Source organism: Hemitrygon akajei, chromosome 6 (assembly GCF_048418815.1).
Source record: "Hemitrygon akajei chromosome 6, sHemAka1.3, whole genome shotgun sequence".
Lineage (NCBI taxonomy): Eukaryota > Metazoa > Chordata > Chondrichthyes > Myliobatiformes > Dasyatidae > Hemitrygon > Hemitrygon akajei.
The window spans coordinates 52,302,249-52,319,406 of record NC_133129.1 but is presented as its reverse complement, the minus strand read 5'-3'; the positions used below and the strand labels follow the sequence as shown (position 1 = coordinate 52,319,406).

The 17,158-nt window shown below is 42.4% G+C and overlaps 1 protein-coding gene across 13 annotated transcripts in view; it reads left to right on the top strand.

Moving 5' to 3' along the window:
- Nucleotides 1-17,158, top strand: part of LOC140729065 (adhesion G protein-coupled receptor L3-like) — a 558,770-nt gene that overhangs the window by 182,433 nt on the left and 359,179 nt on the right. For all 13 annotated transcript variants that reach the window (XM_073048349.1, XM_073048350.1, XM_073048353.1 and 10 more), the window contains one exon: nucleotides 4,365-4,526. In XM_073048349.1, coding sequence (XP_072904450.1) covers nucleotides 4,397-4,526 — 130 coding nt within the window. In that variant the 5' untranslated portion in view covers nucleotides 4,365-4,396. The remainder of the gene's footprint in view (nucleotides 1-4,364; nucleotides 4,527-17,158) is intronic.

The following is a 17,158-nucleotide window of genomic DNA, read 5'->3' as shown; positions in this document are numbered from 1 at the left end:
TTTGGTCTGAAATGACTTGTAAAAATTGCATCTTTTTTCAGGGGGCGATGGTTTGTTTAGCTTAAGTACAGTGATTGTGGGAGTAAGATAGTATCATATAATTGTACATCATGAAATGAGGCAGTATGACCTATTGGGCTGTTAGATTTCTGAAACTGTTGCCAGATTTACGTCTTTAGAACTCAGGGTTCCCAGTCCTAATTCTGCAGGAGATAAATCAAAATTTAGAACGAATTGCACATTTGCATTTTATGAATTAAGTCTAAGTTATTGGATCATCGTTACTTGTTGGGATTTTTAAGCTTTTTTAATTAATGTTTGCCTTTCTGAAGAGGTAGTTTTGTATCTCTAAGAAATCATAGCAGTGGTGAGAAGACGGGGTGATTTTTTTTTTCCCACTTAAGATGACTGACAGTTACTAAAGCACTTACTGTAGTCATAAGGATGTACCAGGAGATCTCTTCTAAGAAATGTACACTGGAATTGGGCAATGCTTTTGACTGAGTTGTGGTGCATGGAAGGTTCAGAATCAGTGAACACTAAAAAGGAGTAAGAGCTTATATTTTCAGTAGCCTCTGTTGTGAAACTTGCAATTTGACCATTTGAAAATCTTCGTGCTTTGGTGGCCGTCTCACTATGTTGACAGTGGATCCACTCACTGCGGCCTCAGTCTCTCCCCCCCCCCCCCCCCCCCCCCACCTTTACACCCTCAGGAGCTCTGATGCTCACTTTAAGTTTACCCAGTTTGCTTAAACAATAGTAAAATCAATCAGTAGTGCTGGATGTCTGCTAATCCAGATATTATCAGAATATTACTACATTAGTTCAGTCTCAAAGTGTAACATTTCTATATGCAATGCAATAATTATTTGAAAAAAACATCTAGTAGTTGATTTTGTTGTACTGCAGATCATGGTCTTTTTTGGGGGGCTTTGCTACTGCTTGGTAGGTGGAGGGCACTGATTTTTTTTGGGGGGTGGGGGAGTGTCATTGCTTTGCTGCTGCTTGTACATGGGAGGGAGTGGGGGCGCTTTAAAGTTCTAATGTTTTTACTGTCGCTCATTCTCTAGGGCAGTCCTGTTTTCATGGATGTCTGTGAAGAACAAGAATTTCGGGATGTGCATTGCATTTATTTCTCTGATATTAAATGGAGCTATTGATCGTGTTGTGTCACTCCTCTATTACTGATATTTCATTGTTTTGTATTTTATTGTAATATTGAGGTTTCGCCCATGCTGCACTCATTTTATTAGTACTTGTGCAGCAAGTGACCCAGGCGTTGTTATAGGTCCTGTCTATGTGGTGCTAGCCAGGTATCTGCGGTGCTGATCTTCCTCCAGGTATCTGCTTCACAAACAGTTATTCCTGATATTGTTGTGCCCCTGTAAATTGTTAACCTTCCTTTTCATTTTAACTTCTTTTCCTGGTCGGTACCTCGACATTCCTCTCTCCCGCACCCAGCCCAACCCTCCACTCTCCATCGCAGTAGTCATTTTCACCAGTTTCTTTCCAGTTGCAAGCTGACTTCCTCTCTGTAACCACACGTAGTCATGCAATGCACATTCTACTGCCATAATGCAATGGGGCTGGTGTGTGATGGAATATTCAAACTCAGATCTTGTGCACAGTGTTGCAGGAACACGTTTTTAGGAATATTACTCTTTGGCACAGCCTGTCTATTTCCACTCCCCCCCCCCCCCCATCTATCTACCTTCCCTCCTCACCTGCATTTACCTATCACATCCCAGCTCTTGACACACTACTCCCCCTCACCTCTTTATACTGACCATCTCCTCTCTATCTTTAAGTGTAATTGAAGGGTTTAGACCCAAAGTGCCGACTGTCCATTTCCTGCCATAGGTACTTAACTCACTGAGCTCCTCTGCATTCCAGCATCTGATGTCTCCAACCCTTTTAGTCCTAGGGACTGAGAAACAAAATCAAAAGAGGCTAGTTTTTGCTGAAAATATTCAAGAAGAAGACTAAAGCTATAAGCAGTTCAATCAACCTTCCAGAGATCATCTTTATTGTCTGGAGATGGCTGAGTGCAGTGAAGTAAAATTTGAATGATTAGTAGATGCGAGTTCAAGCTTATTAATCATTTGTGGTTGGTTCCCTATTTATCTGCCATTGCAAAGCTGAGCAGGGCAAATCACAGATGTGACCTAGACTGTAATCATTAAGGTCAAATTGTTGAGCTCCCGTGAAGATATGGTTGTTAGAAATTTGTAACATAATCAACTCTCACATCTAGTCCTAGAGATAACTGGAATCTCCAAGTTTGCAAAAATACAACAGTAACTGCTGTGGGCATTGCAAATTGAGAACAAAAGGAAGGTTCAACTGTTGGAGAGGTAAAGAATTTAATGTTGCAGATCACTGGCCTCTCAACAGAGCTGAGAATAATTGAGGTTAACATAGAACACAGAACAATAGAGCATAATACAGACCCTTTGGCCCAGAATAATTCTGTGGACCTGTAGAAACCTACTCACTCCCATCCTACACAGCCAAAAACTCCGTACTTTTCTTGCATCCATGTTCCTATTAAGAGTCTCTTAACTTCGCTTATTGTATCAACCTCTACACTGTGTGTGTGTGTCTACCTCTGAAATCACCCCACTAGTCTCCTGTACTCACTTTGAATAGATGACCTTTGGTACTGGCCACTGCTGCCCTGGGAAACAAGTGCTGGCTGTCCACTCTGTCCATGACACCCATAATCTTATGCAACTCTATTGTTACCACTCATCTTCTGTCACTCCAAAGATGAAAGCCCCAGCTTACACAACCTCTTCTCTAATCCAGGAAGCATCCTGATAAATGTCCTCGGCACCCTCTCTAATGGTTCCACATCGTTCCTATAATAAAGTATAATACTTCAAGTGTGGCCTAACCAGTTTTATAGAGCTGCAACTTTACCCTGTGGGTCTTGAACTTGAGTAACAAAGGCCAGCATACCACCTTAACCATCCTATCAACTTACGTGCCAACTTTGAGGAATCTATGGCTTTGGACCCCAAGATCCTGCTGAGGCCTCCACACTGCTACGAATCCTGCCACTAACTTTGTATTCTTCCTTCCAGTTTGCTCTTCCAAAGAGAATCACATCATATTTTTCTAGATTGAACTCCATCTGCTAATTCTCTCCAATATTCTGCATTGCTTTCTATATCCTGTTATTATCTACAACAACCTGTACACTATCAACATCACCTCCAGTGTTTGTGTCAACTGCAAATATTCTAATCCATCCCTCCACTTCCTCAACAAGTCATTTATACAAATCACTGAGGAGCACCACGCATTGTTGAGATCTATTTGAACCACTTGGAATTCCTTCTCCAAGTCACTCACCATCCTGACTTGGAAACATGTCGCCATTCTTTCAGTGTCAATGGGTTGAAATCATGGAATTCCACCCCCACGCAACAGCACTGCAGGTGTACCTACACCTCAGGTACTGCAGCGGTTCAAGAAGGCAGCTCATCACCACCTTCTCAAGGGCAACTAGGGATGGGCAAAAAATGCTGGCTTAGCTGGTGATTCCCACATCCTGTAAATGAATAAATTTTTTTAAAATAGTAGTTACCGACTTCCAGGTAGAATATGCTCCATTCACTGTCTGCCTTTTGTGGTCAAGGCAATTCTGAATCCATACACTGAAAATCCATGGATCCCTTGCCTTATGACTTTTCAGAAAGGCTGTAAGATGCAGATAAGCATTGGACTGAATCGTGTCTTTCTATCCCCACTCACCCTTCTATCCATCTGTACTGCACTGTTGTACAGCCCCATGACTTTAGGCTAGGCTGCTTTGGCCAAAAAGGAATGGTCCATGGGTTGCTACTTGGCTCAGGAGGTATTTTATGTCATGTTCAATAGTTTTTAACATGATAAAAATAATTGAAATGGTTAAGTAACTTTTCAAAATGTGAAACGTGTCAAATATATGCGGAGGAGATGGCTATGAATTGCAAACATGAAATAAGTTGGAGGATAAAACTTCTCTGCTCTTTTTAGTACAGGTTTAAAGAATGGAACTGAGCAATTAATGCATGTTGTACTTTGGGGCAGGTCCAAATTACATTGGCTCCTCTGCTCAGCGTATCTGAACTCTGTCCTGCAGTTAGTGCTGATCATGGACTGCAGAACAGGAAGTTGAATGTGCAGGGATCTGACCTGCTCATTTCTGTTGCACTGTGTGGACGTGGAAGTTGAGAGTGAGCTGACTGATTCATTAACCCTCGTCCCTGTCTCCACGGCTGCTGCTCAAGTAACTAATTATTTCTAAATCTTTCTGCTTGTATTGCTTCCACTTATTCCTTTTTAATAATCAAATTATTTAATATTTTCTCTTGCAGTTGTTTAATGCTGAGTGTGAAGTACTAACGGAATGTCAAGTGGGAGCAGTTCCTGTGCTTGGCCAAGAACCTTTAGTTATACTTGCCCAACTGGACTTCACACAATGGTCATGTGGATGCATTGGTTCCTCATCATGCTCGTCAATACCGCTGCAGTAACTGGTAAGTTCTTTGATAGCAAAGATAACACCATCCTTAAATGAGAATATTTTGCTGTATGCACTTAGAAAAGCAAATTATTGTGAATACAGTTCTGCAAAACAGTCCCAGACTCATATTTTTAGTTAGAATGGCTGCCTTGTTGCTTTCATATCGGACAGCCCTGCACAAGGATTTATCTCTCAGTGAGTTAAGAAAGACCTCTCTGAATGTTTTACCCTTCTGAACAGAATAAGCCTAGAAGAATGAGACCCTGTACAGACATTGCATCAATTTTGTTTAGCAGTCCAGTTCTCCCATGATGAATTGTTCCCATACACCCTACAAATTATTGTTTAGACTGTTCTCTTTCCTGTGTATACTTTTTGAATAATAAGATGAAGGCAATTGAACAAGGATTTGGTTGCCATAGGCTGCTAGACTTTACAGACTGGAGGTTGGCAAATTTGATTCCCCATACATGTCCAATCGATAGACCTCCGCTGAATGGCTCTTGTAGAGCCACAGTGGGATGCCGATGACAATGTTTGACATGGTGTTTGCTGTACATTGACACCTCCACAAATATGCAAGCAGAGAAATTGAGCGAGTCTCAGATGCAGTTGCCCCCTTGACTATATTGTCTGTTTAGAATTTAATCTGAATAGCTAATTGGTGAATTGCTTAGGGTAGTAGAACTAAAATCACGAGGATGAGGGAGCTAAGTTTCCTGCACAGATGTGAGGATGACTGCTGCTGCTTTACTGAATGGCATGTTAAATGTCCACAGATTAGGAATCCTTTGTCTGTGAGATTCTGTTATTTCAATCAATAACCTGAGTTGGTTTGAGAGCTTGTATTGTCTCTTTGTCAAGCATTGACACTGCAGTCTTAGCTAACGGCTTCCTTTCCAACAGTAGTGTTAAGTACTTCCCTTTTTTGTAGTCTTGCTATTATTAGATGAATTCTGTGTCTCAGAGTCTGGTTTACAAAGATGGACATTTATTCCACTGGTCCACCCTCCTCCTTTTCAGATATGTGTATCTTATAATAACATGGCTGAACTGAAACTCAGACCATATATGGCCATTTAAGTATGTAGATGAAGTGATCTCCAACACCCTAATGAATGATATTGCCAATGAATCACAAGTTTTACTATCTCTTGCTACATATCATAACAGTTCATCTGACACCAATAAGATTAAAGTTGACAGGTCTTGCAGAAATGTTTCACCAAGACATGGAGACTTACTTGTGTCCATGGTGATTTGTTTACAACATGGACCTTGACACTAATAAAAAAAAAAGTGAATTCTGCAGAAAATGTTCAGTTGATAGCGGAAAGTAGTTAAATTCTATGAAACAGTGTTGGGATATTTTAAATTTATCAATAGTATATCTAGTTTTGGGCCAGAAAATGTAATGTTCTAGTCGCCTCACTATAGGAAGGATGTGGAAGCATTGGAAAGGGTACAGAGGAGATTTACCAGGATGCTGCCTGGTTTAGAGAGTATGGATTATGATCAGAGATTAAGGGAGCTTGGGCTTTATTCTTTGGAGAGAAGGAGGATGAGAGGAGACATGATAGAGGTGTACAAGATATTAAGAGGAATAGATAGAGTGGACAGCCAGCGCCTCTTCCCCAGGGCACCACTGCTCAGTACAAGAGGACATGGCTTTAAGGTAAGGGGAGGGAAGTTCAAGGGGGATATTAGAGGAAGATTTTTCACTCAGAGAGCGGTTGGTGCGTGGAATGCACTGCCTGAGTCAGTGGTGGAGGCAGATACACTGGTGAAGTTTAAGAGACTACTAGACAGGTATATGGAAGAATTTAAGGTAGAGGGTTATATGGGAGGCAGGGTTTGAGGGTCGGCACAACATTGTGGGCCGAAGGGCCTGTAATGTGCTGTGCTGTTCTATGTTCAGCATCCTTCCAAAAGTCAAATAATGCAACATTATGGAGGAGGTTGTGAATGAATTCAGGAGATATTCAACCTGATGATGACAGATGAATGTTGTTGATGAATTTTTGAAACAAAAAAGGGATCTATGTTCTATATGGAGGTATTTCAGGGGTGCTTCCTCTCTTCTCATTTCCTCACATGTCCCAAAGCCATGACCAGTTAAATGGTTACGATAAATTGTTCTTTAAAGTAAAATTTAATCACAAAAAGAATCAAAGGGGGGGGGGGGGGTTGATTGGCATGTGTGGGAGATGACATGTTGCAGCAATAGCTGGCAAATTAGCATAGAAAGAATGAGGTTAAGGGGATTACTGCTTTGGGAGCTGGCATAAAGATGGGCCAAATGGAACTCTCCTATGTTGTTATAAGAAACTTAAATCTCAAAGTGGAAGATGAAATAAATAAATCAAGAAAAAGAAAAAGTACACGGAAAAGAGTATTATTTCCTTTTTACATCCAGTTGAGAAGTAATTTCGGGATTACTGCCCGTGCCATGCGACAGTGACAAGGAATAGGATGAGGTGGAGGATGAATGCGTGGCTGAGGGATTGGAGCAGGGGGCAGGGATTCAGATTCCTGGATCATTGGGACCTCTTTTAGGGCAGGTGTGACCTGTACAGAAAGGACAGGTTACACTTGAATCCCAGGGGGAACCAATATCCTGGTGGGGAGGTTTGCTAAGGCTTCTGGGGAGAATTTAAACTCGAATTATTGGGGGATACGAACTGAACTGAAGAGACAAGAGAGAGGAAGTTGGATCACAAACAGAGAAAGCTTGTAGACAGTGCGAGAGGGATGATAGGCAGGTGATAGAGAAGGTTTGAAATGTGTCTATTTTAATGCAGGGAGTCTTGTGAATAAAGCGGATGAGCTTAGAGTGTGGATCAGTACTTGGAGCTATGATGTGGTGGCCATTACAGTGACTTGGATGGCTCAGGGAAAGGAATGGTTACTTCAAGTGCCGGGATTTAGATGTTTTAGAAGGGACAGGGAGGGAGGCAGAAGAGGTGGGGGCATGGCACTGTTGATCAGAGATAGTGTCACGGCTGCAGTAAAGGTGAATGCCATGGAAGGATAGTCTACAGAGTCTCTGTGGGTGGTGATTAAGAACAGAAAGGGGTCAATAACTTTACTGGGTGTTTTTTATAGGCCAACCAATAGTAAAAGGGATATCGAGAAGCAGATAGGGAAACAGATCCTGGAAAGGTGTAATAATAACAGAGTTGTAGTGATGGGAGATTTTAATTTCCCAAATATAGACTGGCATCTCCCAAGAGCAAGGGGGTTAGATGGATTGGAGTTTGTTAGGTGTGTTCAGGAAGGTTTCTTGACACAATATGTAGATTAACCTACAACAGGAGAGGCTGTACTTGATTTGGTATTGGGAAATGAGCCTGGTCAGGTGTCAGATCTCTCAGTGGGAGAGCATTTTGGAGATAGTGATCATAAGTCTATCTCCTTTACAATAGCATTGGAGAGAGATAGGAACAGACACGTTAGAAAAGTGTTTAATTGGAGTAAGGGGAATTATGAGGCTATCAGGCACGAAATTGGAGGCTTAAATTGGAAACAGATGTTCTTGAGAAAAGTACAGAAGAAATGTGGCAAATATTCAGGGGATATTTGTGTAGAGTTCTGTATAGGTATGTTACAATGAGACAGGGAAGTTATGGTAGGGTACAGGAACCATGGTGTACAAAGGCTGTAATAAATCTAGTCAAGAAGATAAGAAAAGCTTACAAAAGGTTTAACGAGCTAGATAATGTTAGAGATCTAGAAGATTATAAGGCTAATAGAAAGGAGCTTAAGAAGGAAATTAGGAGAGCCAGAAGGGGCCATGAGAAGGCCTTTGCGGGCAGGATTAAGGAAAACCCCAAGGCATTCTACAAGTGTGTGAAGAGCAAGAGGATAAGACGTGAAAGAATGGGACCTATCAAGTGTGACAGTGGGAAAGTGTGTATGGAACCGGAGGAAATAGCAGAAGTACTTACTGAATATTTTACTTCAGTATTCGCTATGGAAAAGGATCTTTGTGATTGTAGTGATGACTTGCAGCAGACTGAAAAGCTTGAGACATTAAGAAAGAGGATGTGCTGGAGCTTTTGGAAAGCATCAAGTTGGATAAGTCGCCAGGACCGGATGAGATGTACCCCAGGCTACTGTGGTAAGGCGAGGGAGGAGATTGCTGAGCCTCTGGCGATGGTCTTTGCATCATCAACAGGGATGGGAGATGTTCCGGAGGATTGGAGGGTTGCGAATGTTGTTCCTTTATTCAAGAAAGGGAATAGAGATAGCCCAGGAAATTATAGACAAGTGAATCTTACCTCAGCGGTTGGTAAGTTGATGGAGAAGATCCTGAGAGGCAGGATTTGTGAACATTTGGAGAGGTACAATATGATTAGGAGTAGTCAGCATGGCTTTGTCAAGGACAGGTCGTGCCTTACGAGCCCGATTGAATTTTTTGAGAATGTGGCTAAACACATTGATGAAGGAAGAACAGTTGATGTAGTGTATATGGATTTCAGCAAGGCATTTGATAAGGTATCCCATGCAAGGTTTATTGAGAAAATAAAGCAGCATGGGATCCAAGGGGACATTGCTTTGTGGATCCAGAATTGGCTTGCCCACAGAAGGCAAAGCATGATTGTAGATGGGTCATATTCTGCATGGAAGTCGGTGTCCGGTGGGGTGCCTCAGGGATTTTTTCGTGATTTTTATAAATGACCTGGATGAGGAAGTGGGGGATGGGTTAGTAAGTTTGTTGATGACACAAAGGTTGGAGGTTTTGTGGATAGTGTAGAGGGCTGTCAGAGATTACAGCAGGACATTGATAGGATGCAAAACTGGGCTGAGAAGTGGCAGATGGAGTTCAACCCAGAGAAGTGTGAAGTGGTTCATTTTGGTAGATCAAATATGATGGCAGAATATAGTATCAATGGTAAAACTCTTGGCACTGTGGAGGATCAGAGGGATCTTGGGGTCCGAGTCCATAGGATGCTCAAAGGAGCTGTGCAGGTCGACTCTGTGGTTAAGAAGGCGTATGGTGTATTGGCCTTCATCAATCGTGAAATTGAATTTAGGAGCTGAGAGGTACTGTTACAGCTATATAGGACCTTGGTCAGACCCCACTTGGAGTACTGTGCTCAGTTCTGGTCGCCTCACTACAGGAAGGATGTGGAAGGAAGGAAAGTGTGGAGAGGAGATTTACAAGGATGTTGCCTGGATTGGGGAGCATGCCTTATGAGAATAGGTTGAGTGAACTCGGCCTTTTCTCCTTGGAGTGACGGAGGATGAGAGGTGACCTGATGGAGGTGTATAAGATGATGAGAGGCATTGATCGTGTGGATAATCAGAGGCTTTTTCCCAGGGCTGAAATGGTTGCCACAAGGGGACACAGGTTTAAGGTGCTAGGGAGTAGGTACAGAGGAGATGTCAGGGGTAAGTTTTATTACTCAGAATAGTGAGTGTGTGGAATGGGCTGCCGATAACGGTGGTGGAGGTCGATATGACAGGGTCTTTTAAGAGACTTTTGGATAGGTACATGGAGCTTAGTAAAATAGAGAGCTATTGGTAAGCCTAGTAATTTCTAAAGTAGGGACATGTTCGGCACAACTTTGTGGGCCGAAGGGCCTGTATTGTGCTGTAGGTTTTTAATGTTTTTTTAAGGTACTGTCCACCCATCTTTAATAAACATTTATTTGAAATTCCGTATGTGACAGTGACCTAGTCTTCAAAAAAAGCATTAAGGAATGCAGGGATATTGCTGAGTTTTGAGTGTTCAAGCTTATTTAAAGATCCCTCTAAAAGAAATGTCCCTATTATCAGATGACAGGCACTGGCTTCCTTCTGCATCAGTAGCAGTGCCGAGTTATGTCCTCCTGTTTCAGCTATTGTCAGCAACTTCATTGACTTGATTGATCTGAAGCATGCATAATACCAGAAAGTCCAGTAACTGAATTTGTGGCTCAATTGAAACAATAGGCTCTGCTTGTGGTATCTCAGAGAATGGCAGGATGTGATGCTTGGTCATTCCCATTATTTAGATCAACTTCCTGCCCTCAGTTTCCAAGGGTAGTTTAGACAACCACCTGTTCCCATTTTACTGCAGAGATCTGGGATCCTGAGAACAAGAGCAAACCGGACAATAAGTTAGGAACACACACAAAATGCTGGTGGAACACAGCAGGCCAGGCAGCATCTATCGGGAGAAGCACTGCTGACGTTTCGGGCTGAGACCCTTCGTCAGGACTCAATAAATTAGGAAGTTGTCACTATAAATGTTGTTACAGAAAGAATTGCCTTGAAATGGAATCATTTGGCAATCTGCCTTTCTCTGCTTTGTGATCAAAATTTCATTGTTTATAATTTAAATTACAGAAAAATGCAGACATTCTTTGCAGATTGTGCTATTTCTGAAATATGATCGGGGCCCATTGCATTCCAGAGGTTTGCTCAGTGGATTTGCACAGTGATGTCATCCATTGTGCAGTGTTTCATCTGAACACTGGCAACTGAAATTGAATTGTGTTAGTTCTGCTCTGGAAAGCATGCAAGGACGACATGCTCTATCCCAATTCACTGGGAGTACATCATGCATAGGGCAAGTCTGTTATTCTACTTTGGATGCTGACTGGGGACTAGAGCACTAACAAACCCGCCAGCGGGACTTACTGTTGTAGAGAGATGGAGCGTGGAAACAGGCTCTTCAGCCCATTTAGAGCATGTCAATCATCCCAGCCTAACCCAATTAAATAAAGCTAATAATTTAGTTTTAACAAAGCTAATCTTTTATCTGCTTTTTAAACAATGCTCATCTTTTATTCCCATCAGCTCTCCCCATATATGACCCATCACCTGCATAACAGTTTAATGGACGGCAGCCAGTTTACTGAGCTGCATGTATTTGGGATGAGGGTAGAAACTGGGTCACTTGGGGAAATCCACATGGTCATGAGGAGAACAGCAAACTCCACACACACAGGCGATACTGACAATCAGGACTGAATTTCATTCTTTGAATCTGTGAGGCAGTAGCTCTCTTAGTTATACCACACTGGCATTTCTCTGGTTATCACTTCCAAACCATGGGTCACATCCTGTTAGTAGACTTACAGAAATAAGACTCGCATGTCAAAGACTAGGTACATATACCTGCGGCTCTTGAGGGAGGAATAGCAGAGAGGATTCATTCTACATACGGCATCGCCCAACAGAGTTCAGTGAACAGTGTACTGACCTCCAACTTCTTGGGGGGGGGGGAGGTGTCGCGTGATATTCTGTCAGGAAACTAGATAATCTCTGCCATGGTTCAAGGCTACCTGCTGAGTTCAAGGGTATTGTTACCCTGAGCTTCCTGGCTTCTAACTACCCAAGTGATGATAGCCGCTGATCTATGCCACCAAGCCCAACTTGCTCCTCATCCCAGATTTTTGGTAGGGTCTAACGTGTACGATACTCAAAGAAAGGACTCTGCCTCCTTTTTAATTTTAGACTGTTGAATAAATAACACTTGCGGATTAGGAGTACAAGCTTCCTGAAGGTTGAGGAAGCACTCGTGGAAATTTGGCACTAATTGGAAAAGTAGGTCTCCTTGGATGTAGAGTTCAAAGGCAATGCTATTATCTGGAATACTTGCATGACACTGTCATCTCTTTTGTGTTCATTATATATCAGCTCTTTCCTCGTGTAGAGGGCAGGATTTTGATAAAGCAGAGCACTTCTTTCTTTCTTGGGTCGGACCTGTCCTACTCCACTCAGTCATCAGTGCAATAGGACTACAAAGAAAAGCAGAAATGGAGATAGGGGCTTATGGGTTTCTTCTTTGGGCACACTGTGTGGACCTGGTAGGCCAAAAGGCCTGTATCACAGTATGTATGGAAGTAAAGCCTTTGCCAAATTAACTACTGGCAGCCCAGTGAAATTGATTATTATGGTTCTCTGGTGCGATTCAGGCATTGACACCATACTGAAGGTGCCCTGCTGTGTCAGCCAGACTGGACTGTGTACTTCATCTTATGTATCCACTCTGGAACAGGCTGCGTCTTATGGTGAGAAGAAGGAAAAGGAGTGAGTATGAGGTGGGAGTGTGATGAAGGCTGAGACTTTCTGGAAGTACCATCTGGAAGTATGTGTTTTTTTTGTCATTGGATAGTCTGATCCCATGGAATGTGTACTGAGTGAGGTAAAGAGGCCATAGTGATGGTGCTACAAAAAAAAGTGACGGTCCATTCTATCTGTACTTGCCTGTGATTGAGCTACTTGGGTTACACCCACTTTCTGGTCTTTGGCCATTGGAGTGAGATTGTATTCATTGGTCTAGACTTTGGCCATTACAGTGAGATAGTATTCATTGGTTTGATCTTTGGACATTAGAGTGACCAGGTATGAAGGCACCAGTGCACAGGATCAAAAGAGGCTGCAAATGGTTGTACACTCAGTCAGTTCTGTCATGGGCACAATCCTCCCCATCATCAAGGACATGTCCAAAAGGTGATGCCTCAAGGAGCCAGCATTGAGCATCCTCCCCATTTGGGACATGCCCTTTTTGCATTACGGTCATCAGGGAGGAGATACAGAGGCCTGAAGGCATCCACTCATTGGTTTAGGATGAACTTCTTCCCCACTGCCCTCAGTTATGAAAGGTCAAAGTTCAAAGTAAATTATATTATCAAAGTACATATATACATACTACATACAAACCTGAGATTCATTTTCTTGCGGGCATACTCAGCAAGTCTATAGAATAATAACTAGAACAGGATCAATGAAAGATCAACCAGAGTGCAGAAGACAACACATTGTGCAAATACAAATATCAATGAATAGTAATAAGTAACGAGAACATGAAATAACAAGATAGAGTCCTTAAGATGAGACCTTTGGTTATGAGAACATCTCAATGGATGGGCAAGTAAGTGTAGTCATTGGAAGCAAGTCTATGAATATGAACTCAGTCTTCCTCTTGTACTGTGCTGCCACCATAACAACAAATTTCTGTTACTGATGATAAACCTGACTCTGATTCTGACTGTTCAGCTGCTGTGTATCACACTTTGGGGTGAATAAGACCTACTCTTTCCACATTCCATAAAAACGTGGAACCGAGTTACTGAATTCGCTACAATCTCTCCATTCTCCTTCTTCCAACAAAATGTATTGAGCCAAGCTAGCCTCTCCTGTAACTATAAATTTTCAGTACTTTTATCTCCTCTCTGCTGCTTCCCTATTCTTCCTATAGTATAGTGAACAGAACTATAGGCTGTATTCCAGCTATTGTTTAACACTGCTCCAACTTAACATTCATTCCTCAAGCATCCTGAATACAAGCTTCTTTACCATAGGATATAGGAGCAGAATTAGGCCATCTGGCCCATCGAGTCTGCTCCATCATTCAGTCATGGCTGATTCAATTTTCCTCTCAGTCCCAATCTCCTGCCTTCTCCCCATATCCCTTTATGCCCTGAACAATCAAGAATCTATCAACCTCTGCCTTAAATATACTTACAGACTTGGCCTCCACAGCTGCTTGTGGCAAAGAATTACCTACTTGTCATCCTTAAAGATCTATGGGCATATGTTGTAACATATTAAAGAATCAGAATCAGAATCAGGTTTATTATCACCGGCATGTGTCGTGAAATTTGTTAACTTAGCAGCAGCAGTTCATTGCAATATGTAAAAAAACAAAATAATAATAAAAAATAAATAAATCAATTACAGTATACATATATTGAATTGATTAAAAAAACATGCAAAAAAACAGAAATACTATATATTTAAAAAAAGTGAGGTAGTGTTCAAGGGTTCAATGTCCATTTAGAAATCGGATGGCAAAGGGGAAGAAGCTGTTCCTGAATCGCAGAGTGTGTGCCTTCAGGCTTCTGTACCTCCTTCCTGACGGTAACAGTGAGTAAAGGGCATGCCCTGGGTGCTGGAGGTCCTTAATAATGGACACTGCCTTTCTGAGACACTGCTCCTTGAACATGTCCTTGGTACTTTGTGGGCTAGTACTCAAGATGGAACCAACTAAATTTACAACCCTCTGCAGCTGCTTTTGGTCCTGTGCAGTAGCCTTCCCCATCCCACCAACTCCCCCACCCCCCCCCCCAATATCAGACAGTGATGCAGCCTGTCAGAATGCTCTTCATGGTATATCTCTAGAAGTTTTTGAGTGTATTTGCTGACATACTAAATTTCTTCAAACTAATGAAGAGTAGTTGCTGTCTTGCCTTCTTTATAACTGCATCAATATGTTGGGACCAGGTGAGATCCTTGACACCCAGGAACTTGAAACTGCCCACTCTCTCTATTTCTAATCCTCGGTGAGGATTTTCACAAAACGTGCAACTCTGTGTGCTCTCTTTTATTATGTACTCACTGTCTCTCTCACCCAACAGCTTTACCTCACCTTTCTCTGGATTGAACTGAATATCCCTATCTAACCAATTCATATAGCCTGCTACTTTCTTCCTCATGATCAGCCACACTGTTAATGTTATTTATTTCTGACAAGTTGCACTAATACAGTCCAAATCATTAGTATAGGCCATAAAAATCAGTGGAATCAAGTCATCCTCAACCATGGACTTGCCCTGTATGATGCACTTGGGACAGCATTCTCATCAATGCACTTGGTTTATGAGGAGGGTTTGAGTAGGATACACCTCTTCCCTGTGATTCATCGGCCTGCCAGCGTGGCTGATGACATTGTCAGAGGGAATGACAAGAGCCTGCAGCAACTTCCTAGGATTGCAGGATCAAAAACTAGAAAGCACACGTTTAAAATGAGAAGGGAAATTTTTAATGGGAACTTGAGGAGTTTTCCACTCAGCATAGTCAAAATAGTATGGAATGAGCTGCTGGAAGAAATGGTCAGAGTTGTACATCACAGGCTGGTTAGAGTGGATGTGGATAGGATTTTTGCTATAGCGGGGAGTCTGGAGCAGAGGGCTCAGCCTCAGAATAGAGGGGATGTCTATTAGAAAGGAATTTCCTTAGCCAGAAGGCAGTGAATCTGTGGAATTAATTGCCACAGTCCCCTGTGGAGGCTGCCTTTGGATATATTTAAAGCAGAAGTTGATAGGTTCTTAATTAGTCAGGGCATCAAAGGTTGTGGAGAGAAGGCAGGAGAATAGGATTAAGAGGGATAATAAATCAGCCATGATGGAATTTCAGAGCAGACTCGATGGGTTGAATGGCCTCATTCTGCTCCCATATCTTATTATCTTGTAGTCCTAAATGCTGTGAGAGTCAAGCCTTTCCCTGCTCTCCAGGCGGTGCATTCCAGACTCCAACCACAATCTGTGAGTGGCGGATGGAGTGGGGGGTAGTGTTCGCCTCCGATCCTCTCTTAAGCCACCTCTCTCTCACCAGAGACAGAGGGTACACTTTGGGATAATAGAACAAAAAGAAAAATCCAAAATTCAGTGTGTAGTTTCTGGCTTTAACTGTGCCAAGGTGGTGATGCAAAGCAACTTCAGCATTTCTGGGTGAGTTATGGCTTTGCTTCAAAAATTAATGGCTTTTTCCCTTACAAAGTCTGTTTAGGGCCAATGCATTTTGTTGAACAATCATCTTGTCAAAGCTTTCAGAAAGAGCTTTGCACCTCCTGTGATTGATCAAGTTCTACAAGGCACATTTTAAAGGTACAGTATAACACCTGGTTTCTACATGCTGCTTTTTGACATCTTCATCTCTTCATCGAGCAATTGAGACTGATGCATCTTTCACGGCAGAAAGTGCTGCAGCCGTCAGATGTGAAGAGGGACATTTAGAAATGTTAGACTGCTCTTCTAGCTAAAAAATTCTTTGCAATTTGGAGTTCAGTCAGCTCTAGGTAATTTTTGAGAGAAGAAGATCAATGAAAAAGAAAGCCCTTATGTAAAATGGGCGTGTGTGTGGATATGTCTATAACCTACCACTGACCCACATTGTGGCTGGGAGTGAAGCTGGACATTTGAAAGGTTCTGCTTGACCATTCCTATTGACCTTGTGGTAGAGTTTAAACATTTCCTCACTAAGATTACTTGCCCCAATACCTTTACTCGAGCAAGATTAATCATCTTCTCACTCTCCTTCTGCTATCCTCCCATACCCAACCAAGTCCTGAACTTTACAACACACTCCCTTGCCATTCATTAGAGACTTCCTGTTGTTGATGACACAAGAGTCTGGCATCTGAAGCAACAATCATTCTGCTGCAAGAACTCTGCAGGTCAAACAGCACTTGTGAAAGGAGAGGAATCATCAGTGTTGCTGGTTGAAGTCCTACATCAGGTCTGAGAGTGGGTTTGGCCAGTATAGAGACAAGAAGGGAGTGGTGAAAAGGAACAGATGTGATTAGCGGACTGAGGAGGGGTTTCAGATGTCAGGCAGGTTGTGGCGGGGAGGGGAGGGGGAAGGAGTGGGAGTGAAGATAGGAGACAGTGGCAGGTGACTGATACAAAAAGACACACAGAGAAGCTATTAGAGCAAGATGGGGGGGCAGTATGAAGATTAGAAACTGGTTGCTGTTGGAGGGAGATATGCAGGAACACAAAAAACCATAAATAAAGGAAACTGGAACGGGAAGTATTGGGGAGAAGTGAATGGCAATTGGGTAGTGGTTGGAAATGTGCACATGTGTGTGTGGTGACTGGAATCAGTAAGAGGCAGAAATAGGATGAAGATGGGAAGGGGGCTGCTGGGAAG